The 24,938-nt window shown below is 39.1% G+C and overlaps 1 protein-coding gene across 3 annotated transcripts in view; it reads right to left on the bottom strand.

Annotated features, from left to right (window-relative positions):
- CCDC192 (coiled-coil domain containing 192) overlaps positions 1–24,938 on the bottom strand; it is a 248,895-nt gene that overhangs the window by 147,388 nt on the left and 76,569 nt on the right. For all 3 annotated transcript variants that reach the window (XM_077138310.1, XM_077138311.1, XM_077138309.1), the window contains 2 exons: positions 1,950–2,081; positions 1,126–1,182 (listed from right to left, as the gene is read on the bottom strand). In XM_077138310.1, the coding sequence (XP_076994425.1) occupies positions 1,126–1,182; positions 1,950–2,081 (189 nt within the window). The remainder of the gene's footprint in view (positions 1–1,125; positions 1,183–1,949; positions 2,082–24,938) is intronic.

Below are 24,938 nucleotides of genomic sequence, written 5' to 3'. Positions count from 1 at the left end.
CTTAGCACTGTAATGGGAGAAATTATCAAGGTTTTATCCAGATCAACTCTCAAAGGAACAGACACCACAATATATTCTTTCGCAGTCTTTTCTGTAGGTCTTCTGGCCAGCAGCCTCTCGGGCTGTCTGGGGAGCTTGGTGTGGTTAAGGTTGATGATCTAGTGTGGCTGACCAGGGTTCTTCATCGAGAAGTCATTTCAAAGCTGCCAGGCTACAGGTATAGGAGAAGACTAAGAGGCAGAAGGCATTTATACCCCAAAGAACTGAAAGCAAGGTCACGGCCAGGTATTTTCACACTGATGTTCATGGGCAATTATTTACAATTGCCAAAAAGATGGAAGCTACCCAAGATTCTTATCAACCAATGAATGGATACACAAAATATGGTATATACCCACAATAGAATATTATTCACCCATAAAAAGGAATGAAGTTCTGATACATGAGACAACATCGATGAAACTTGAAGACATCACATTGAGTGAAGTAAGCCAGGCATAAAAGGACAAATGTTGTCTGACTTCACTAATGTGAAAAATTAGAATGAGCAAACTGATAGAATCAGAATCTAAAATACAGGTTGAAAATTCAAATGAAAAATGGTACTGTTCAAAGTATAGTCCAAAGACTGGCCGCATTGGAGCTACCTGGGCCTACCATCACCTACATATGCAAATTCTCAGGCCCTACCCCAAGCATCTGGGGAACAGAACCGATGAGCAGTTTGTTTTCAGAAGCTATCCAGCTGATTTTATGCACACTGGAGTTTGAGAAGCACTGCTCTAGAGCTATGTGTCATGTGTTTATAATTGACTCAACTTTTCACTTCCACTCCCTCACTAAATTAGCCTGACTTCCTTGTCCTCTCACCTTTTGTTTTTATCGCTATTATTCTGACAGTACCTGATCAGAGAATCTATCTGGTTATAGATGACAGCTCGGTTTTGTAATTTTTATCATCAGCAGAAATAAGAATCCTGTTTTGGAACACAATTTAGTATAAGCAGTAAAAATACTGATTCTTATCCTTGTGACTTGGTTTGCAGCAAACAGACCTCATTTATAACTTCTCTTCATTTCCAGAACAATAAACAAAAGGGTAAAAAAAAAGTGGAAAACACTTACATTGGCTATAAGTTGTTCCTGGGAAGCTTTCACTTCAGCTTGTAATTTCTCAATACACTGGAGAGAGGAAAATTTTAGGAACAAAGTGCATAACTCTTTTGTTCACATGTTCAAAGTATTGCAGAAATAAATGTGTACCAGTGCTCAAATCTTGTGAATGGCAGCATTTTCTCAGCTGGATGTTTTGAAAACATCCTTCCCACCCCGTCCCCATTCCATTCTATGAAAGAGCACTAGAAAGGACTGGGGAAAATAAAGTTAGTTTCATGTGAAACAGTTAATGTTAGCTTACCTTATTTCATATGTATTTACCTTCACATAAAAACATAATCATATATTCCAAAGGTGGACACAAACCATTTAAGTTGAACAAAAGGTAAATGATTTAATGACACATATGTAAACATCTAGAGATCTAGAGAGGAATCTGTTCTTATAAAGCAATTGATACAAAAATATGCCAAATGTCATGATTCACTTGTTCTACCACATACAAAGGAACTGTTCCTTGGTTAGCTTCAAACTTGAAAACTAACCAACAGTTGTACAATCAATCGCATCTACAAAATAAATAGAATATCTAGCCAATAATGTTCAAAAGGATACATATCAAACAAACTTTTAAAAATTACCAACAAATTGTTTTTTAATGTAAATATTCACCAGGGAATAAAATTACTTTTAGTAAGTACAAATATTTTTATTTACCATCTCGAAATTAGATATGAATGCCCAACCCTGCCAGAAATGACTTCTCAGAATTGTCAATTAATGTAAGGCTAGTTAACTTTTAAAACAAAAATTTTTTTTCTTCTACAACATACCTGGTCTTTGGCAAAAACCACTTCTTCATATGATCCCCCAGAGGTTTCTTTATGGCCCACAGCCTCTAATTTTTCCTCCAGCCAGGAAACTTGCTCAAGCAGTTTTGATTTTGATCCTTCAGAGGCTGCAAGCTAAAGGTATTTTCTTGTAAGGATAAGTAAGTTCAGAGATTTTTTAAGCTCCTTTTAAAAGTCCAACTTAAAAATAAATTGACGTCTACCAGTATATATTAAACATGAAAATGGTCTGTGGATTATTCCTCATAGTGGAAAATAAGAAGTATAGAGAAAGTAGGAAATAATTGTGATTTTACTTATTTTTAAAGATTATGTGCTTTCTGTACAGGATACAAGCACACAGTTACTGCAGGCAGAGGGATTTCTGGTGCAAAGATTTCAACAGCCCTGTTCAGCTGCACCTTATTTATACAGCTGAATCTGCAGACTTATACTGTGATCTGCACAGGATTTTTGAAACTTCACTCTCATGGGCTCCATCTCTTTGATCAAAGCCCGATCTATACTAAATCACAAGGAAAAAAATGTCCAGAGGTGGCTTCGTCTTTGCTTTACAATTTGTAGGTTACCCTGGAAGGGAAGTAGCAGCATGTGAGTCCCTAGTTCCTTGAATTCCCTTGGAGTGCCCCTGGCCTAGCTTTTCCTTTCATTCAAACAGCTTATTGTGCTTTTTCTCTACTGCTCAGCAACAATTCTCAGAGTCCCCAGAAAGGGACGTGCAACTTCACATTCACTCCAACTCCCGGTTTACCCTCTGAGGCCTGAGTTATCTTTAAGCATCTCATTCACGTGGTTCATGTCGTTATTGCAAAGCATGCTGTCCAATCTTGAGCGGAATGGCGGATTTTTAGACATTTGGCCAAATGTTGTGGCATAAAGAGGTTGATCTGCTGTGGAAATAAGGCGGGCGTTTCATATATGCTAGCATCCATCCATCCATCCATCCATCCATCCATCCATCCATCCATCCACAGGATTGTTCATTTCACAAATAGGTGTTTGGCCGGCACTCGTCATAGGCACTGTGCCACAGGAGAGCCAGAAGTTACGCATGTCATCACCAAGAGCTAACACGTAGCTCTCAGTGCAATGGTGGTTTGGGGATGCTTCTCTGGCCAAACTTCTATTTTATTAGAGACAAAATACAGTATTATGATTAAACAAACAGACTTTAGCCAGACTTTCTGGGTAAAAAAAACAAAATCACAGTTTTGCTGCTTATTCCTATGTGATTTGGGCAAACTGTTCAGCCTTTCTGGGCTTGATTTTCTTATCTGTAAATGGAGACTCACACTTACCTTGTAGCTTTTTGGGGAAGGATTATATGAGATTATGCCAGCAAAATGCTTAGAACAGTGCCTAGAACAAGTTAAGCACTCAGGTACTAGCTAGTACTACTGTCATTTCTACTGTCTCCTCCAGATCACAAATTTTCTGTGTTTTACCCAAATAATTATTTTTTACCAAATTTTAAAACACAAAATATCAGACGCTATCACAGCCCTTTAGCTGTTTACCTGAAGCCACACAGCATTTGGTTTGCTCACCACCTAAGGCTACTTCAGACTTTGAGGAAAGCCCCTCTCTAGAGCTAGGGTCATTTTCTCTCAAATCTATTCTCTCTCAATCTAGCCCTTTCCCTTATCCTGCCTGAAGTAATCCATCAAGTCACAATTTGGTTGGTTGGTTTGCTTTTTTTCAGGTGCATGGTCTGAAAATCGAACCCAAGCCTCCTGCTTGGAAGGTGAGTATTCTACCACTGAACCATCTGTGTACCTAGTTTACTTTTTTAAATATATGATTATAAATTTTATCAGTGGGATACATGGTACTGTATTTCTGCTTCCAATCATAGTCACCTCAATATGGCAAAGTTACTTATAACCCCTCTAATTAGTTACCATCACTACTACCCATTCTCTTGCATTTAAGTCCAACCCCATGGGGTACCCTGTCCCTTATCTCTAGCCTCTGCGAACCTCTAGTTGTGTTATATTCTACAGTGTGACCTCTGAGATTGCCTCTACCAGAATCATAACAGTGAAATCATTCAGTATCTGTCCTTTTGTGTCGGACTTATTTTGTCAGCATTATGTCCACAAGGTTCATCCATATTGTCATATGTTGTGGGACTTCATTTGGCTATTGATATCCAATTCTATCATGCCCATTTCTATCATGCAAAAAGTATTCTGGCCCAGTTCAGTGGATTTAGGGGCCACATCAAAGATCAATTGTCCTTAGATTTAATGATGTCTCCACATTTTCGATTTGATTCCATTCGTTGATACTTCTGTCTTTGTGCTGGTACCATACTGTTTTGGCCACTGTGGCTTTAAGGCAACCTTTAAAGTCAGGAAATATTAGTCTTCCCACTTTGCTTCTCTCTTTTAGGATGTCTTTAGCTATTGTGGTCTTCTTCCCTTCCAAATAAATTTGTTAACTAGTTTTCCACATCTTCAAAGTAGGTTGTTGGGATTTTGATTGGCATTGCATTAAATCTGTTGATCAATTCGGGTAGAATTGACATTGTAACAACATTCAACATTCCTATCCATGAGCATGGAATTATCTTTCCATCTATTTAGGTCATTTTTTATTTCTTTTATGAATGTTTTGTAGTTTTCTGTGTACAAGTACTTGACATCTATAGTTTGGCTTATTCCTAGATACCAGATTATTTTGGTTGCTATTTTGAGTGGAATTTTTTCCTTAATTGTCTCCTCAGGTCATTATTGCATATGGAAACATTACTGATTTTTCTACATTAATCTTGTGTCCTGACACTTTGGTGAATTTGTTTATTAGCCTTAGCAGCTTCAACGTAGCTTTCTCGGGGTTTTCTAAGTATAGGATCATGTCATCTGCTAATAATGAAAGTTTTACTTCTTCGTTTCCTCTTTGGATGCCTTCTTCTTGTCCAGTTGCTCCAGCAAGGACTTCTAGTACAGTGTTGAACAATAGTGATGACAATGGGCTCCAGATCTTAGGGGGATGTTTCAATTGCTCACCATTAAGTATGATGCTGGCTACGGGTTTTTCATTTATGCCCATTATGTTATCAAGGAAGTTTCCTTCAATTCCTACCGTTTGAAGTGTTTTTATCGGGAAAGGGTGTTTAATTTTGTTGAACACTTTTTCAACATCCATCAGTATGATCACGTGATTTTTCCTTTTCGATTTGTTAATGTGCTGTATTATGTTGATAGATTTTCTTGTGTTGAATCATCCATGCATTCCTGATATAAATCCCACTTGGTCGTGATGTATAATTCTTTTAATGTGTTATTGGATTTTATTTGTTAGTATTTTGTTGAGAATTTTTGCACCTATGTTCATCAGGGGGATGCATCTGTAGTTTTCCTTTCCTGTAGCATCTTTATCCAGTTTTGATATTAGAGTGATGTTAGCATCATATAATGAGTTAGGTAACTTTCCTTTTTCCTCAATTTTTTTTTTGGCAAAATTTGAGCAGGATTGGTGTTAGTTCTTTTTGGAATGTTTGGCAAAATTCCCCTGTGAAGCTGTCTGGTCCTGGGCTTTTCTTTTTACTTGTGATTGGTTTGTTGAGATCTTCTATCTTATCAAGTTAGTATAGGTATTTTGTGTGTTTCTAGGCATTTGTCCATTTCATCTAAGTTGTCTAATTTGTTGGCATATAGCTGTTCATAGTATTCTCTTATGATTTTTAAAAATTTCTTCAGGATCCATAGTAATTAACCCTCTCTCATTTCTGATTTTGTTTATTTGCATCCTCTTTTTTTTTAATTTGTCAGTCTAACTAGGGGTCCATCAATTTTATTGATTTTCTCAAAGAACTAACTTTTGGTTTTGTTGATTCTTTTTATTTTTTTTTAATTGTTCTCTAGTTTGTTTACCTCTGCTTTAACTTTGTTATTTCTCTTCTTTTATTTGCTTTGGGGTTAGTTTGCTGTTCTTTCTTGATTTTTGCTCTTTTTTTCTTTTAAATATAGGCATTTAGGGCAATAAATATCTCTCAGCACTGCATTTGTTACATCTCCTAAGCTCTGATATATTGTATTCTCATTATCATTTGTATCCAGATGTTCACTGATTTCTCTACTAATTTCTTCTTTGACCCACTTATTATTTAAGAGTGTGCTGTTTAATCTCCATATATTTATAAAAGCTCTGGTTCTTTGGTGATTGTTAATTTCCAGCTTCATTCCATAGTGATCAGAGAAAGTACTTTGGATAATTTCAAGCTTAATAAATTAATAAAGATTTCTTTTGTGTCCCAGCAGATGTTCTCTCCTGGAGAACATTCCATAAGCACTAGAGAAGAATGTATATCCTGGTGTTTTGGAGTGTAATGATCTATATATGCCTATTAGGTATAATCCTTTTATCACATTGTTTGGTATTCTAGTTTGCTAGCTGCTGGAATGCATCACACCAGAAACGGATTGGCTTCTAATAAAAGGGGATTTATTTTGTCAGTTCTTCAGAGGAAAGGCAGCTAACTTTCCACTGAGGTTCTTTCTTACGTGGAAGGCACAGGATGGTCTCTGCTGGTCTTCTCTCCAGGTCCCTGGGTTCCAACAACTGTCCCCAGGGTGACTTCTTTCTGCATCTCCAAAGGCCTGGGCTGAGCTGTGAGTGCTGAGATGAGGAATGCCGAGCTGCTTAGGCTGGGCTACATTGCTCACTCTCATTTAATCACCAGCCGATTAAGTCAAACATCACTCATTGCAGCAGACACACCTCCTAGCTGACTGCAGATGTAATTCGCAGCAGATGAGGTTCATGTACCATTGGCTTAAGTCCGCAGCAACAAAACTAGGTATGCTCACCTGGCCAAGTCGACAACTGAATCTAACTAACACATTTGGGTTCTCTATATCCTTGTTGATCCTCTGTCTGGTTGTTCTATCTGTAATAGAGAGTGGTGTGTTGAAGTTTCTCACTGTTATTGTTAAAACATCTATAGCTCCCTTCAGTTTTGTCAATGTTTGCCACATGTACTTTGGAGCACCTGGATTGAAAGCATAAATATTTATGATTGTTATTTCCTCTTGGTGAATTGTCCATTTTATTATATGTAGTGTCCTTCTCCATCCCTGATGATATCTTCACATTTAAAGTTTATTTTTTCTTGTGTTAGTATAGATACTCCTTTCTTTTGGTTTTAACTTGGATGGAACATCTTTTTCCATCCTTTCACTTTCAATCATTTGTGTCCTTGTGTGTTTAAGATGCATCTCTTGTAAGCAGCATATAGATGGATTATATTTTTAATCCATTCTGCCAATCTGTATATTTTACCTGGTGAATTTAGTGCTTTAAACATTCAAAGATTTTACTGTAAAATCAGTTCTTGAATCTCCCCTTTTATCTTTTAGTTTTAATTTCTCAGATCTATATATTCTTTTCCCTCTCTCTCTCTAAGCTTTAAGTTTCCCTTACTGGCTCTCTTCAATTCTGTGCCCTCCTCCCTCTCCTTTTTTTTTTTTTTTTTTTTTTCAGCTGACAGGAGTCCCTTTAGTATTTTTTGTAGGGTAGATCTCTTGTTGACTCATTCTCTCAGTCTGTTTGTCTTTGAAGATGTTAATCTCTCCCTCAATTTTGAAGGACAGCATTACTGGGTAACTATTTCTTGGCTGGAAGTTTTTCTCATTTTGATCTTTAGTATCTCATACAACTGCCTTCTTGCCTCTATGGTGCCTGTTGAATAGTACAAACTCAGACTCGTGTGTTTTCCCTTGTATGTAGCAGATTGCATTTCTTATGCTGCATTCAGGATTTTTTGCTTCTCTTCAACACTTGACAGTTTGGTTGGTATGTGTCTTGGAGTAGGCTTATTTGTATTTATTCTATGTGGGGTTTGTTGGGCCTCCTTGATTTGTATATTTATGCCTTTTGTAAGGGTTGGGAAATTTTCTCCAATTATATCTTGAAATGACCTTCCCAATCCTTTACTTTTCTCTTCTTCCTCTGGGTCACCAATAAGTCCCATATTTGCATGTGTTTTATAGTTCATCATTCCCTAAGATCTAGTTCCATTTTTTCCATTTTTCTTGCCATTTGTCCTTTTGTGCACTCTAGTTCAGGTGTTCTATCTTCCAGCTCACTTTTTCTTCTTTTTGCTTCTTTGAATCTGCTATCATGTGTCCCTAGCATATTTCTCATTTGGTCTATTGTATCTTTCATCTCTTTGAGATCTGCCATTTTTTAATTCAATCTTTTGAACTCTTCTGTATGCTCTTCTAGTTTTTCTTGATACTTTTTATTTCTTTAAAAATATCCTTAAGTAGTTGTTTCATATTCTGTGTTCCCTGTAGTGTTTTGATTTGGTCATTTGGCTGGGGCCATTTCTGCTTGGATCTTGACATGCTTTAAGATTTTCTGTTGTGTTTGGGGTATTTGATTCTCTTAATAAGGTTATTTTGCAAGACACTTTCATTAACACATCTAAAGTTTCGTATTTACTTTGTTTTGCATTGAAGGTTTTGCACTTGGTTTATCAGTAATTCCCTGCTCAACCAAGGCCCAGATCTCATGTAGGGGGTACAATTCTACTTGGGGGCCTATTGAAAACTAAGCAGTGATGTACAGATAGTTCAGTCATAGAATGCCCACCTGACACACAAAAGACCTGTGCTTAATTCCTGGTCCATGAACCCCCCAAAAAATAAAAAATAATAAAAATAATAACATCAATATACATAAAAAATAATCACATTTCATCTGTACTAGGTCCCAAAGTCAGAAGAAGACACCCCAAGATATATTGGAATGAATGCAGACTGGCACCCACAGAAGAGAGAAAAATTTTTTTAAAAATTAATAGAAAATAAGAAATAAAAACTGAAAAATAAAAAAATCAATAAAATATATATATATATAAAATTGCACATAAGCAAAAATTTAAAAATAATAATAAAAATATATAGAATGTGTATATATACATACATACATACATATATATATATTTAAAAACCTAGGCAGATAGGGAATTTGTCAGACTGCACTTACTGCTTCTTCCATGCAGGTGGTGCTCCTGAGGTACCTCCTTTCCTCAGGTCTGCCTCTGCAAATGTAGCATCTTGCTGGGAAGATGGTGGGCATGGCAGGGAGGCTGCTCTTGGCCCACAAGACAGGGAGCTAATGACAGTATCTGGGGCAGAAGCTGATCCGCAGTGCCCAGCAAACCAGCAGATCCACTGCTCACCATGCCAGAGGGGAAGGCAATTTGCAGTGCCTGTCTAGGTGACTACTCCCAGCACCAGTGTGCTGGCTTCTCATGGCAAATGGCCAGGCACACCCACCCTGCTCTCCCTGTCCTTATTCCCCCCTCTCTCCTCCAAAGAAACTCTGGAGACCCTCTTTAATCACTCTGCCCAGTTTTCTCATTTCAAATCTACCTTCTATTGTTTCCATGCCTTTATTCATTCACCAAACAGATACTCATTTATCCATTCATTAAAGAAATATGTTGGGTATTTATTACCTGGAGGACTTCGGAGACAAAAAAAATGAAAGTGACATTTTTCTTATTTCCAGAAAACTTGTATTTTAGCCAGAAAAAAGAAAATTTAAAGCCAACTACACAATATTAAAATGTATAGAATAACAAATAATAAAAATAATAATTACCATTTACTGGCCACTTACAACAGAGTCACTCTGCAGTGTGTTTTATTTTTATATTTATTTCATTTTCTTATCTCATCTTCAAAACCACTAAATGGTAAATGTTATTATTATCCCCATTTTGAAATGAAAAATAAGTAGGGAAATTAAGGCTCAGTGAGGTTATGTGACTTGCCCAAGATATAGCAAGTAAGTGTTGGAACCCGAGCTGTCTGTATTGGACATTGGGTTTGACTACCTAAACCCAAGATTGACCTCAGCTCCAGGAAAGGACTCTGGTAGTCATAATAATCTCTGTGGCTGACATGCTCAGGATTCAAGATCTAAGCCAAACAGAGCCCGACTTTCCTCTGGCAACTGTTTTTGTTTCAGGAGATGTGATCTAATTTGGGAAACCCATACTGAATGGAAGAATTCTGATAATTTGGAGAAGCCCTTGCTTTTTCAGATACTAAATGTGAATGCTACTTGGAGCCGTTGTACAAACATCAGGGAAACCAGTTATATGGTGAAGACAACTCTGAAGTTGAGTGGACAATGGGGAAAAATCTGGGTTCTTCATGATGTTACTGAGACAATTAACCAATCTTGAAGTTCATACTACTTTAGTATTTGTAGTTAGTAAGGCAGCAAGCTTCCTTATTGTTTAAAGAGTTGAGTTTTCTATTACTTGCTGCCAAGTATTGTAGTGATATACTGTCTGATTCCAAATTTCCATGTTCTTGATCACAAGTTTCAATAGATTAAATCATGTCCCATAAGGACAGTCCTGGGCATGTGAACTCATTTGTAAATAAGAGCTTTAAAGATCCTGTTAAGATGAGGCCCCACTGAATCAGGGTGGGCCCTACCCAATATGACTGGAACCCGTATGAAGAAGGAAATTTGTACACAGGAGGAGCAGGAGCAGAAGAAGACAGAACCATGTGGCAGAGATAGAGACTGAGTTATGCTGGCAAGCCACGTCAGAAAGCTACAGACTTCAAAGGAAGCACAATCTTGCCAATGACCTTCTGCTCTAGCTTGAGAGTAGCTGAAATGCACTATACCAGAAACATCAGGTCTAAGGAAGTGAAAGTTTCCAAATTAAGACACCAACAAGAGGTTATCTTCACTCAAGAAAGGCTGATACTCTTCAGAACACCTCTGTCAGCTGGGTAGTCACATGCTGGCATCTGCTGGTCCTTGGTTCCTGTGTTCCATTGCCTTCAGCCTCTGTTCCTGTGGGGTTCCTTATGTTGCTTCTCCAGGGCTGGCTTCCATCTCTTGTCTTCCCTTGGATCTCTCCAGGTCCTGGCTTGCTTAACATCTCATGGCAATGGATTCTGGGCTCCAAGTATCTCCAAATATTCGTGTCTCTGTTCTCCACCTGTCTGCATCTGTGCCAGCTCTTCTGTGAAGTTTCTGTCAGCTCTGAGGCATCTCTCATTTCTATATCTTTCCAAAATATTTCCTCTTTTAAAGGATTCCAGCAAACCAATCATGACCCATCTGAAATGGGTGGAGTCACACCTCCACCTAATCAAAGATCACACCCACAATTGGGTGTCACATCTCCCTGGAAATAATGCAATCAAAAGTTTCCAGCCTACAGGGCGGGCCGCGGTGGCTCAGCGGGCAAGAGTGCTTGCCTGCCATGCCGGAGGACCCCGGTTCGATTCCCGGCCCCAGCCCATGTAAAAAACAAACAAACAAACAAAATATAATAAAATAAGAAAATGTTTCCCTTTCTTCCTCCCTTCCTTCCTTCCATCCTTCCTTCCTTCTCTGTCTTTCTTTCCTTCCTTTCCTCCCTCTCTCTAAAAAAAAAAAAAAAAAAAAAAAAAAAAAAAAAAAAAAAAAAGTTTCCAGCCTACAATATTGAATCAGAATTTAAAGAAATGGCTGCTCCCACAAGATTGTATAGGTATTAAAACATGCCTTTTCTAGTACATTATACTTTCAAGCTGGCATACTTTGATTTTGGACTTCTAAGCCTCCAAAATTGTGAGACAATAAATTCCTGTGAGCCAAACAATCTATGGTATTTGTTACAGCAGTCCTGGAAAACTAAAAGAATAAGTAAATATAAGTTCTATAGAAAAACAGCAGCAACTTACATTTACCAGTAACCACATGATACCAGACTTTGTACTAGGTGCGTCACATATGTACTTCACTCCACTACTCAAAATCCTTTAAGCACTCGGTTTATAGTTTCTGTTATGGTCATTATTTGAAGGTTGAGGAATAAGAAGGTTTTAGGGGTGAAATAACTTGCCTAAGATCACACAACTAACAAGAGGAAGAGGCTGGATTTGGATCTGCATCGGTTTACTTCCGATCTCTGGATTCTATGCCATGTACTCACCCTAATTCGGAGGTGCCTGCTAAGATGAAGCTTGTAATCTCCCCCACGATGTGGGCTTCAGCATTCTTTCTCAGAATGTTTACTTGCTTTCCTAAAGAAAGTTCTTTCTGTTTAATTTTAAGACCTGAGAACTCTCTCTGTCATTCCATCTTCTTCCATTTCTTCTCTCTCTTCTTGTAAAGTGTTTCTGCTTGAATATCCCTTAACATATTCAAACAGAAACGTGACATAATTTAGCTCAGGTTCAGCTTCACATTAAGAAACGTTGATTTAAATTCAGGACATCTATGTTTTAGCCTTCTCCCCATGACGCACCGCTCATGACCTCCATTCCCATAATAGGATTTTACTATGCTTACTTGTTCCATTTTCACAGGGCAGTTTTCCAGTCACATATATGAAACTATATTGTAAACTCCCTGGAAGGATGGATGGAGAAGTCTGTCAGAACTTACAACAAAACAAAAATTGGCCAGGAATAGTCTTTGTTAGGATTTTTCCATTTATTTATTTTTTGAACTGAGTCTCAATTCTTGAGCAAAACAAGAGAATTGAGACTCAAGTTTCAATGTTCTTTATTGACAAAAGCAGGATAAAGTTGGGGCAAGGAATAACAATTTATCATTGGATTCCAATAATGGAAAGGTGGAACTTTTTTATCTATACAGGATAACTAGAAGAATTATCCAAGTCCCTTTGCAAATGGACCATAAGATAAGCCTGCTTATCCAAAAGAAAAGAAAAGTTATACATCTGAGATACTCTTTGATTTAAGCACTGCATAAAAGATTGCGCTGTACTGCTGAACCACAGTGTAGTAGCTGCCATATTGGAATTCACTCCGCTATCTTGACTCGGATCTTAGGGCTTTTCAAAGTCTAACTGTGAATTCAAGAAGCCCTTGAGAATGCTCCTTAAGTTCAAATTCAAATTCTGGGATAGAAAACAAGGCACCAAACTAAGTAAGAGGAAATCCACGTTAGCAGCTTAAAATATCACAGCTGAATTTTGCAACTCTGGGCACATTGGGTGTTGTTTACCTTTTCAAAATAAGGAGCTGCTTGTTTTACAGAGTAGCAGTTTTGAAAGAGCATGGGGATATATATATATATATCCTCATATTTCCCTTAAAAGAAATATCTCCTTTGGCCCCTAGGTCTCCCTCCAAACACCACCCCATTTTCTACCCTTCCTTTTCCAACCAAACTTTTCAAAATAATTGCCTGACCACACTGTTGTTACTTTCTTACAATATTCTCACTTTTTTTTAAAAGCCAAAAAAGTTATTCATTTATATAACTGGGGGTGAGAGTTGTGGTCAGAAGTAGCTTTCTGTTTTAGTCACAGCTAGATTCCCCAGACTCAGAAGGAGTCATAAGTGTTCTGTTCTTTCTCTCTATCTGAGTGCTGATCCTATGCCTTGGCCCTATTACCTCCCAGTGCAGTCAAGATTTCTTTACACAGTGAAACAATGTTACCTTTAGCCTTTCAGGTTCATAACCTGGACAGTAAGGCAATCCATCTTCCAGAAATACATTGAACAAGGTCTCTATTTGGTCTATCTTAATTCGTATGATTTATGAATTATCTTAATCCTCTCTTGGATCAATCTTTATTGCCGGGAAACAGAGATATCATAATTGATTGGACCCACATCATGTCCTCAAAGGTCATTCCCTCTGTCCAGGAATACGTGATCGACAGCCACAGAATTACCACAGGACTGAAGTCAGAGAGGAGCAGTTGTCCAGAGAAGGCAAACATAAAACAACAGGAGTCTATTGCAGTCCACTCCTGGTTGTCCAGCAGTTACATCCTTCCTACCATAGTTATATATGCATTTCTCAAAATAGTTTCTCATAATATGTGGCAATTGTATATTTATTCAAAAAATGCACTCACTCACTCACTCCCAGAAGAAAATAACCAAAAGATGTTCACCTCATTCCATACTCAGATCTCCAAGTGAGGTGCATTCCCTGGAATCAGCTCCAGATGAGACTCTCATGATATGGCACCTAAAGACTAAATTAAAAATGTAACTGTCTCTAATATTTCCAATATAATTCACAATATAATTTCCACTTAGGAAAGTGTTTCACTTGTTTAAAACAACTCACAATTCTCACTACCATTGCAGATACTGCATTCTGCTGGTTAGAGATGGAAAGTCTTAACTGCCCTGGAATGCAGAGAGTGGTAACAGCCACACTAGGACTGTTTCTGACCTATAGGAACCTTCCCTGTCCCTTCTTTCCTCCGTGGCCACACCAAGGAAAGGGCTGGGTCTCTTTGGCATAAGGGTTGCACCAAAGATCCAATATGGGGTATGTCACTAATTCCTATATTTGTCAGGACCATTTCAGGTGTGTTAGAAACCCAGTTGTAAATTGGCTGAGCTTAAAAAGACAATTAATTGGCTCACAAATTGGGAAATAGAAGCACCATTGGATTCTGGTCTCAAATTAGATTCTCACAATACTTCCACTGGACCATCATTGACTCTGCTTCCCTCAAGCTCTCTCTGCTGATTGCTCTCATAGTAGAGAAGAAAATTTCCAGGCATCTGGGGAGAGGGTAACCAGCTGCCCAGAATTATTTTCCTCTCCCAACCTCTCTTCTATCTGGCTCCTGCCGCTTACTCTACCGAAAGTGATCTTGCCAAGGTCACCTGAGATTTTCACGTTACCAGATGCGGTGGGCAGGGCCCTGGTCTTCTTACTCAACCTCCCAGTAAAATATGACTCATTTGGGTGTCCCGTGCCTCTTGAAACACTGTCCTATTTCTGCTTCCAGGACACACTTTTCTCTGGATTCCTTCCTGATTACCAGTTTCCACGGCTGGCTTTATCTCCTCTTCCAATCCTCCAGGCATTAAAATCATTCTTTAAACTCTCTCTGTAGGTACCATGGTTCAAACATCATTCACATGTTGATGTCTTCCTAGTTTCTTTTTCACACTCAACTACTTAGTTTCAGGCCAATATACACAGCAACCTACTAAATATTTCACTTGAATGTCTAACAGGCATCTCAAAATTAATGTATTCACAACTAACTCTCCATAATCTATTCCTTCCTCAGCCTTTCCCCTTTCATATGCTTAAGTCACAAACATATGTAAGACTCCTTTCTCCCCTCACTATCCACCCAATCCATCACTGAGTATAATTATGAAATCCAATCATTCAATAATGCAGATCTTTATGTTTATCTCCTCTTACTGTCTGTTCTCCCAGACTGTCTCCTTCACAATCTACACACACATACCTAGCAATTAAGATTTCTAGTGTCACTCAAAAATGCACTGAGCCTTGGTGAATCTTGTAGATTCATGCTACAGAGAAAGGAGAGGCATAATTTAAGCACAAAGACTTTCTTTGTGCTAAATGCTTCACTAGCTGACTTAGCCATGCTCCAAAAGTGATGATATACCCTGGAAATAACTGAGGCAAGATTTTAAAAGTTTCCTCTCCTTCCTGTGGCTGTGCTTGAAGATACATTTATTTCATGGAACTTGTTTGGTCCCACCTCAGTTTTACAGTTGACAGCAACAACAAATTCATCAATCCATCCTGAACCTAGGCAAGTAGACCTAAACATTTATTAATATTTTTAAGAGGCCATTTCCAGCCATTTTTATCTTTGTGTACATCTTAAAATAAACTGCCAAATGCCTAAGAAACATAGTTAACCCTGAATCACTTGGGGGGAGAAATCCCTAAAAAATGAGGGAGCATTTAAACTCTGAGTGAAGATAACAATAATTTCCAAAAGTCGTCAACATTTGAAATATAACTTTAGGGATCCAGGCTTAGAGATTCCTAAGATTTCTCTAATCTCCAAAAAATCTGCTGGGCTTTATGAACAGATGAAAGTTCAGAGAGAAATAAAGAGGCACTGAGAAAGATTAGGTCACTTCTCATTTTCGCAGATCTAAAGGTCACAGTGTAAATGTCAGAGAGCAACAAGATCAGATTTGGCAAAATGAAAGCTAACATTATATTGAACGTAAAGTAATGAAATAGAAATACAGCTACTTAACCAGGTATAATGGAGATAACTCTAGCCCACAATGTCAAGTGTGCAAGAAATATCACATTTTTATTTTCTGTATATAATATTTAAACTCAAAGCCTCCACAGGTGAGCAGGCAATCATCTGGGGATTCCGTCCTCAGGGTTGTTCACCTATGGGCATTAGGGGCTCTCTAATCCCGGCCAGGTCGCTGCTCAGCAATGCCCAGCCCCAGTGCACCGTCCTGTGGGTACGCCTGAAGCTTCATTGCTGGCCGCGGACCCATCCATCTGCTCCCTGCTGGAGCCAGAACATTCTCAGGACACCAGCAGGGACAGGACACAGGCCTCCCTTGCTGATGGGACTCAGAGCTGGAGCTTCACTTTCCAGGTGAGAAATACACTCTGCTATCTTTGAGTTTCTCTCAGAGGTTTCCCTTTCCCCATGATCCCTACTAGTCATTTTTTATGGGTTTAACCTTTTGGAAACAAAAACTAGACAACAGCCACTTTCTTCCCTATAGAAAACCGACCTTGAGACAAGGAAACGCAGAGCCCCCTACTTTGTAGGAATGAGGAAGGCGGCATCCATTCTCACACGAAGCTCAGATGACTCTTAAAGCAGAAAGTGAGTGTTCCAACCAAAAGAGAATCACAACTCCATGCTCTTTTAGAGTATGTGTGCGTTCCAAAGAAAATGCAAAATACTCAAGATGGGGATGGAGGAATGAGAAACAGGGAGAGCAAGACAGAGAGAGGTGGGGGTGGAGTAGGAGGGAGAGACAGAGAGGAGGAGGGGGGAGGAGAAAGGAAGACAAGGAGAAAGGAAAGCAGAAGTTGGAGAAGACAGAGAAGTAGAACGGGAAGGAGGAGCAGAAGAAACTGCTGCCCCTGCCTCAGAATGAAGCAGCCCTTTCTGTAAACCAGAGAAGCCGTTTGTGGGAACGCATTAGGAGGAGGTAAAGAGCAGAGAACCATTTCTACAATTAAGAGACTGTACTTAGTTTGATGGTTTGTTTTTACACAGGCATAAGCACAGGCAGATAAGAAGGAAACTTGAAGCAAGTAGACATCTCAACTTGGATGGGGGCACAAGGACGGCATGGAATCCACAGAAGCCCAAGGGTCTGAGGTGCAAATCCAGACTAGATTGGAAATGCAACCTATCCACTGAGTTCTTTCCATTCCTTAGAGAAGAGGAACTAAAAATTGATATTAATACCCACTGCACATCCTCTCTAGATTTTTTTCATATGCATCTGCATGTTCCACTCTGTTGAATCAGTCACTCTCAACAAATCCCCCTCTGGTGTTCACTGAGCTCAAGACCACTCCTTTGAGGTAAAGTTCTGGGTTGAGTGGATAGAGCCTAAACAGGGAACCTGAGACTCTGGTAACCATCCCAGGCAAAACCAGGTACAGTCCCCCTTTCTCCTCCCTCTCACAATTTTGAAAAAGGCACATTTCTGCCTGGGTGTGCGATGAATTTAAAATTATCCCATCAGAATCAGAATTGCAGTGTCAACACAGAGCATATTTGAGCAGTCTGGGGTTGTGAAAACATGAATAAGAAATTAAAGGCTGGCCGTGGGGGAAGCTGGTTTAGTGAGGCGGTAGGACAAAGCCTTTGGGAAACTTAGGTGCATAAATACAAAAAAGAAGAGCATCACAATGTAGACCACTCCTTGTCAATTTGTGGTCCTGTAGAAGTTTACATAAGGACTATTTTCATTGCACTGATTTCCTCCTAGTGATTGAAAGATGTCTGCTGTTTGATGGACAGTGTGACCAAATGTCCAGCTTTGTCCTCAACTAAGGACTTAGGGATCCTGTAAAGTATTTGTCATTTGATTTATCAAACTTATTTTAATTAACTGCTCACTATATGTAATGGTGGTTTCCATAACCTTAAATTATACTCTACATAGTCAATAGATCAACAGTTAGCAAACTTTTGTTTCCAAGACCTCTTTAAAGTCTTAAAAATGATTGAGACTGTAAAGAGCATTTGTTTATGCAAGTATACTTATTGATGCTTACTATATTAGAAATTAAAACTTAGAAAATTAAAAAGTACTTTGTTAATTCATTTAAAAATCACAATAATTAACCCACTATAGGCTAACATACAAACATATTTTAACTAAATACATATTTTAATTAAAAATAACCATTTTCCAAAACAAATTAAACAAAAGAAAATTTATGTTGTGGATTGAATCATATCTCCTACAAAAACATGCCCAAGTCCTAACCCCTGGTCATGTCAACACATTTGTAAATACGATCTCTGAATATGTTATCAGTTCAGGTGAGGCCAAACTACATCAGAGTGGGACTTCTCTCACTATGGCTGCAATCCTTAGAAGCAGAGGAAATGAGGAAATTTGGATCCAGAAGTAGTAGGAGACAGAAGGAAAGAGATGGCTGTATGACAGAGGCAGAGATTATAAATTATGGTTTGCTGATAAGCCACTACTAGAAAGCTACAGACTTCAGATAAAGCTAACCTGATGACACCTTGACTTTGGATTTCTAGCCTCCAAAACTGTGAGACAAACTGTTATTAAGCCACCTAGTTTGTGGTATTTCCCATAGCAGTCCTAGCAAACCAAGGCAGGTGACATTGGTTTATATATTTTTGCAAATCTCCCTAAAGTCAGGTTTAATAAAAGACAATTGGATTCTCATATCTCCTTCTGTACTTAATCTGTCATGTAATAGCTGGAAAATCCCCCTGAATAGAATGAGAGAATGGAATGGAATGGGCCAATAGCCCATTAGTATTACTATGCAAATAGTTTCAATTTTGGTGATCCCCTGCGGGTTATAAGGAATCCATGGACAACATTTTGAGAAATCTCTGTACAAAACTGCTGCATGTCACTCTACATTTCATCCGATAACTACAAAAGACTTGCATTTTTACAACTCCAAATTTAAACATTAAATTGCTCCAGACACTAATGAATATCTATGTGCAAAAAATACAATGGTCATCCAAAATTTTCTCCTTAAACGTCCAAGAACCAAGGCATGGGAAGGAGAAAAGCTGATTTCTAATAAATGGGTTAAGGGTCTGATATACTATGAAAAGAATGCAAGATTCAGAAAACTGAACCAGAGCTAAATAAGGAAATCTGTATCACAAAGCTCTCAGAGGCTCCAGAGTGTAAGTGTAAATGGAGCCTGCACAGAACCTCCATATGAAATGAACCATCTTTACCATCTAATGGTTCAAATATAAGATAGTTGGGGTGACCTCGGTGTCCCAAGCATCTGAAACTTGGGGTTAGTCTTCAATATGACTATTTCCTCAACTCTTACATCTAATTAGTCACCAAACCCGACTAGATCTTATAAATTATCTTATCGTCATCTCCTTCTCACCACCAATGATTTAGGCCCTTAAATTGAATTTTTGCCAGAAGCTGCAAACTAGGGTCCCTGGCTTTGGTCTCCTCTCAAATCTGTCTTCACTACTCTCAGAGTTCTCTCTGGAGAATGCAAATCTGACCAGCTTCCTTCAAAGCCTTCAATGGCTCTGTTCTAGTTTGCTAGCTGCTGGAATGCAAATATACCAGATATGGAATGGCTTTTATAAAGGGGAATTTAATAAGTTGCTAGTTTACAGTTCTAAGGATGAGAAAAATGTTCCTATTAAAACAAGTCTATAGAAATTTCCAATCTAAGGCATTCAGGGAAAGATACCTTGGTTCAAGAAGGCCGATGAAGTTCAGGGTTTCTCTCTCAAGTGACAAGGCACATGGTGTACATAGTCAGGGTTTCTTTCTCAGCTGGAAGGGCACATGGCAAACACAGCATCATCTGCTAGCTTTCTCTCCTGGCTTCCTGTTTCATGAAGCTCATTGGGAGGCATTTTCCTTCTTCATCTCCAAAGGTCACTGACCGATGGACTCTCTGCTTCGTGCTGCTACAGCATTTTCTGCTCTCTCTGAATTTCCTGCTTTCTCCAAAATGTTTCTTCTTTTATAGGACTCCAGAAAGTAATCAAGACTCATCCAAATGGGTGGAGACATGTCATCACCTAATCCAGTTTAACAACCACTCTTGATTGAGTCACATCTCCAGGGAAATGGTCTGATTTTAGTTTCAAGCATACAGCACTGAATAGGGATTAGAAGAAATGGCTGCCTTTACAAAATGGGGTTAGGATTAAAACATGGCTTTTCTAGGGTACACACATCCTTTCAAATTGGCACAGTCTCCCTATTGTCCATGGGTCAATTCCAAGTGGTATAATGGCCTAAGCACAGATTCTGGCATCAGAGAGAAAAGCCAATAAATCCTAACCACGTTTGGGACCTCTGGGGAGTAACTGTCTGAACTTCACTTACTATAGATGCAGCTATGAATCAAACAGACTGTTATGGTCTCTGCACCCAGGGTACATTTGGTGTAGTGGTAGAGACAGGCAATTACAACTGGTGAGGAGGTAGGAGAGGGATTGAAAGTATCTAGGAACGGCATCTAGCCCAAACTTGAAGGAGGTAGAGAATCAGTTGGAGGAAGTGACATTGGTTGAAAAACTAAAAGGAGGAGTTTGTTGGATAAGGGCAAGGGAATGAGAGGAAGTGGTGAGAATAGAGCAGTGAATTCTAGGCAGTGGGAACAAGGTGTCCAGATTAGAATCTGCTTTCTCTTAAACGAGAATATAAGAGAGAATATGGTCCATTCATGAGGCTGAAAGCAGCTCCTCAGGGTTGGTGTGATATGCAAGGAGTAAAGCAAGATAAAGTTGTAGAAACAAGAAGGGGGTCAGGCCACAAATGGCCTTAAGTTCTGTTAGGAATAAAGATTTGATCCTAACGGTAAAGAATATTAGTTATGGATTTCACGTTGGGGAGAAATATGATTGGATCTGTGTTCTAGACTGTTCACTCCAGCTGTAGTATTGGGGAGTCATTAAACAAGCACCATAATGAAGGTAAGAAGATAAATTAGGAGGCCGTTGCAGATGGGGGCCTGGACAAGGCAGTGATGATGAGGTGGAGAAAAGAAGATGAATTTGGGAATGATCTGGGATCATTCACAGTACCTAGCAATTGATTGGATGTACAAGGAAAAGGAGAGAATCAAAGCAGCACATATTTCTGGGCCAGGGAATGTGAGAGATGGAACTGGTTTTATGCAGGAAAATAAGTTGGGTTTTGGACATGTGGAGCATGAGCTGACGGTGGGAACCTTGGTGGAGCCGGACAGTAGGCAGCTTGATACTGAGGTCTGAGGGCAGCAAGAAGCTCAGCAGTGAAGATGAAGACTTGGTTGTCATCAGCAGATTGTGTGCTAGAAAACCAGGTCACCCTGAGAGAGCGCGTAGCGAAGAGCAGATAATCAGGCCTCAAGCCCACAAAGGAGCTTTCCTCATTTGCAAAGTGGAGATACAATTTTCCAGAGTTGTTGGGAGAAATACTGGTGCTAATACCTATGGAGACACCTAGCAGAGTGCCTAGCTCAGAGTTAGGACTCAATAACCAGTTATCGAATGAATAAATGAAGAATTGAACAGGGGCATATACCTTATTTATTAAATTATTTGTAGACTTTGAGCCAAGGGAAAGTTAGTTTACTGCTTGAGAGAAAACCTGATGAGGAAAATGCCTGTTCCAGTCCTACACACAAAGACACCGGCTCTTATCCTCACACCATGACTTAGGTCACAAGGCCTTTTGCTCTTTCTTAGCCGTGAAAGTCACATTTATTAGCACCCGGTCAGCTATTTAAAACTGACCTCTGTTTGATCTTGACATTTACAATCAAAAAGGAAGTCTTTAGTTATGTAACAGGCCAGCAGTCCACACATCTCCCCTGCTTCAGCAGCAACAACAGAAGCTCCTTTGTCGGTGCGCTCCACTCTCTTCAAAACAACTCACATCTCTTTACTAGCTTGTATTTTTTCCCTTACATTCTCGGAGGTTTGCGCTGTATGCCAACAACTCAGCAGCAGGGTGAAGACTGACATCTGCTTAGATGGGAGATTGTTTGCTAGTTTGTTTTGAAAGAGGGCTTTCTTTTCTGCTATAAAATCAACGAGAAGCCCAGCTATCAAGTTGCTTAATGAAATTCCCAATAACTGGATTTCATGGTGGCGAGGAAATCCATTCCAGGTCAAACAGCTTGCGCTTTTGTGGCATTAAAGCAGTCTTCAAAATAGATCGGAAAACAAAAACTCATTCATAAAAACTCATGATTTCAGATTGGCATATCAAGCACAATTTCTGAGCATTTGCAGAAATGAAAACTCCTACCAAGGGCACATTACTGATTTCAAATAAACTTGACATCAAGGGATGCATTGTTGCATTTAAACAATGAAAGAGAACAAGAACATTATTTTGGCAATCTCGTTATGCATCAAATAATTCCTAGCCACTCAATACATACACATACTCAGCATCTAAAAATTTGGTAGAAATCTGTGTTCCTTCTGGTCTTTCTATTCCTTCTATTCCTAAACTAAAGAAAATAAAGATTGAACATTACCAGGTACTAAGTGGCAAATAAGGAAGTGTCTATTTTAGAGCCTTAGGTATAAAATGATGAATTATTTCTTGGCTTAAAGTCAAATATAACCTACTATTTGGGAAGTGGTGGAGGTTTGTGTGCTCAAGGGAAAAGATCGGCTGGAATTCAATTTCCAGCTATCACATAAGCAGGAGAGAGTCACTGTGGTTCTCACACTAAGAAAGGGTATTGGTAAAGGATCGATAAGTCTAACTCTGAGTTCCAACTCAAAAATTCACTCAAGAGGGATAAAAGTCATTCTAAAAGCTGAAAGGAAAAGTAACAGGACCCTCAGCCCCACCTGAAACAACACAAGCAAGAACACAAAACTCCACACCAACCAAAACACAGGCCTGGACCTTACATTTTAAATACAGCAGCATTTTTCATGTTAAAAAAATGTTTGTTTCTAGTCCAAGCTTTAGAATAACACACATGCTGGAGAATTAAAAGCAAATATTAGCCAAATGATTAATAAAACTCCCAAGAGGAAGTAAACCATCAGAATCCTCCCTTTTATGCTATTACAGCTTATTTCCTCCTACCTTCACCAAGCTACCTTTCGATCACCATTTCATTGTTTATGGCATACTCTTATTTCTGATGGCCAAAGAAATCCTAAAAAGAAAAGTCTCTTTTTTCTTTGGAAACTACATCTTGAAAGACAACCTGAGTCTCAAGTACCTTGAGCTAACCTAGAGCATTAACTGGGTCTTATCTTTCATTGTTTGCAGTTAAAAAACAGCAGAAATAACTTCAACACACACACAGCTGCAATCACCATCTTTTGAAGTCCAAGGGCTCACTCTCAGTTACTAGACCTTCCGACGGCATTGAAGATTCAGAGTGGTTTGAGTTTCTTCTCTGTTTCTAAAGTTATTGAGAATCTCATTTGTAAACATTAACTTCTGCAGCTCCTCCCATTTTATTTTTTATTCATTCAAAGGTGTTTTTCTTGTATGTATTATAAAAATATATTTTATGACCCCTTACCCAAATAAATATTTGTAAAAAATAATAAATTTAAAAAAAGAAGATTCAAAGTGGTCCCCCAGAGCACTAGCATGGCCTTGCAAAGTACTGACACCATCCAAAGCTCTATACGCTGTAAACACGTGTTTATTGATTATCTGTGCCTCCCCCTGCACTGGCTGCTCTGGGAGTCAGGACCTTGTTGCTCTGGTTTATAACTGTGTTCACATCTCATAGCATCGTACTTGGCAGATAGTGCATCCTTAGTAAATATTTATTAAGTGAATGAATGTGTACTGTCAAACAAACAAACAAAAAACAAGTGCAACTTGGCTTTGTCACGACTTTGAACAGCTTGCAAAGCCACCAGGTGCCTCTCAGATTGGGCTCCTGCAGTATGTCAGGTGGAAGAGCCAGTCAGGGCAGACCCACGCCCTCTCCAGGTGTCACCTGCTCCTTCTCCTGGTTTTTACCCCCACTCTTAGATTCCTTTGAACTTTCTTCTTCATTCTGATAACATGTAAATCTCTTTTCTTTCTTCAAATAAAGACCAAAGATAACATGTTCTTGACTCTTATGCCCCAGGAAAGTCTTAGCATGTGACTTCCACAAGGGAATTTTACAGTGCAGCCCTTTATAATTTTCTCCTAACTTGGAATTTGCCTTTCTGTATTGCTGAGATTCTCTCTGCAAACTGGAGTATAGGGCTTTAGGGATCGACATGTCTTTGTATATACTTCCCATGTCATTGCCACGTTAAAAGGGTGTCCAACTGCTAATTTTATCTTTTTAGGGCAGTGTCATTATGTCAGGGCTTTGAAGAACCAAGAAACCAAAGGAAGAAAACTCATTTTCATTTGCCTCAGTTTGAGATGCTGAAACAAACATACCCCATGTAATATGACTTTTTCTATATGTGAGGTGCCCCAAGAACATAAATATATTCCCAGGCAAAAACCTGATGCATGGGGCTTCCAACTGGCAGGACCTGCTGAAGGTTCCATAGTCCACTGGGGACAGGACAGGAGACAGGATGGGGCACTGTGTGCAGCTGTATGGTCAGCGGGTTGGATCAGTGAGGCACAAATGCTGTTTGCCAACTCAGTATCCATTCTCCCTTCCTTAGTGAAAAAAAAAATCCCCATACTGTTGGGGATGGCAGTGTGCCCTGCTAAATACCCATGTTCTTCAGCCCCCATGCATATGGCAGTGGTCAATAAGAGACAAGGATTCATTAAATGAGGTTTCCAGGAAAGTTCTTAAAATAGATGCACAGCTGGCAGATGCCCAACTCTATATTGCACTTGCCTCTTCCTTCTTCATGTTATCTGAAATGTGATGAGGATGGCTGCAGCTCCAGGGCTTCTCTGACCTCAAAGTGGAAGAGACAAAGACCAGGTCTCTCAGGCTTATGGGAGTTGCCATGCCTGTTTTGGGTTGCCTATGTCCAGACTTACTTTATTTAAGTGAAAAAATAAACTTCTACTGTGCTTC

The sequence above is a fragment of the Tamandua tetradactyla genome, chromosome 20 (genome assembly GCF_023851605.1).
Source record: "Tamandua tetradactyla isolate mTamTet1 chromosome 20, mTamTet1.pri, whole genome shotgun sequence".
Lineage (NCBI taxonomy): Eukaryota > Metazoa > Chordata > Mammalia > Pilosa > Myrmecophagidae > Tamandua > Tamandua tetradactyla.
This window is presented reverse-complemented; position numbering and strand designations above follow the sequence as displayed.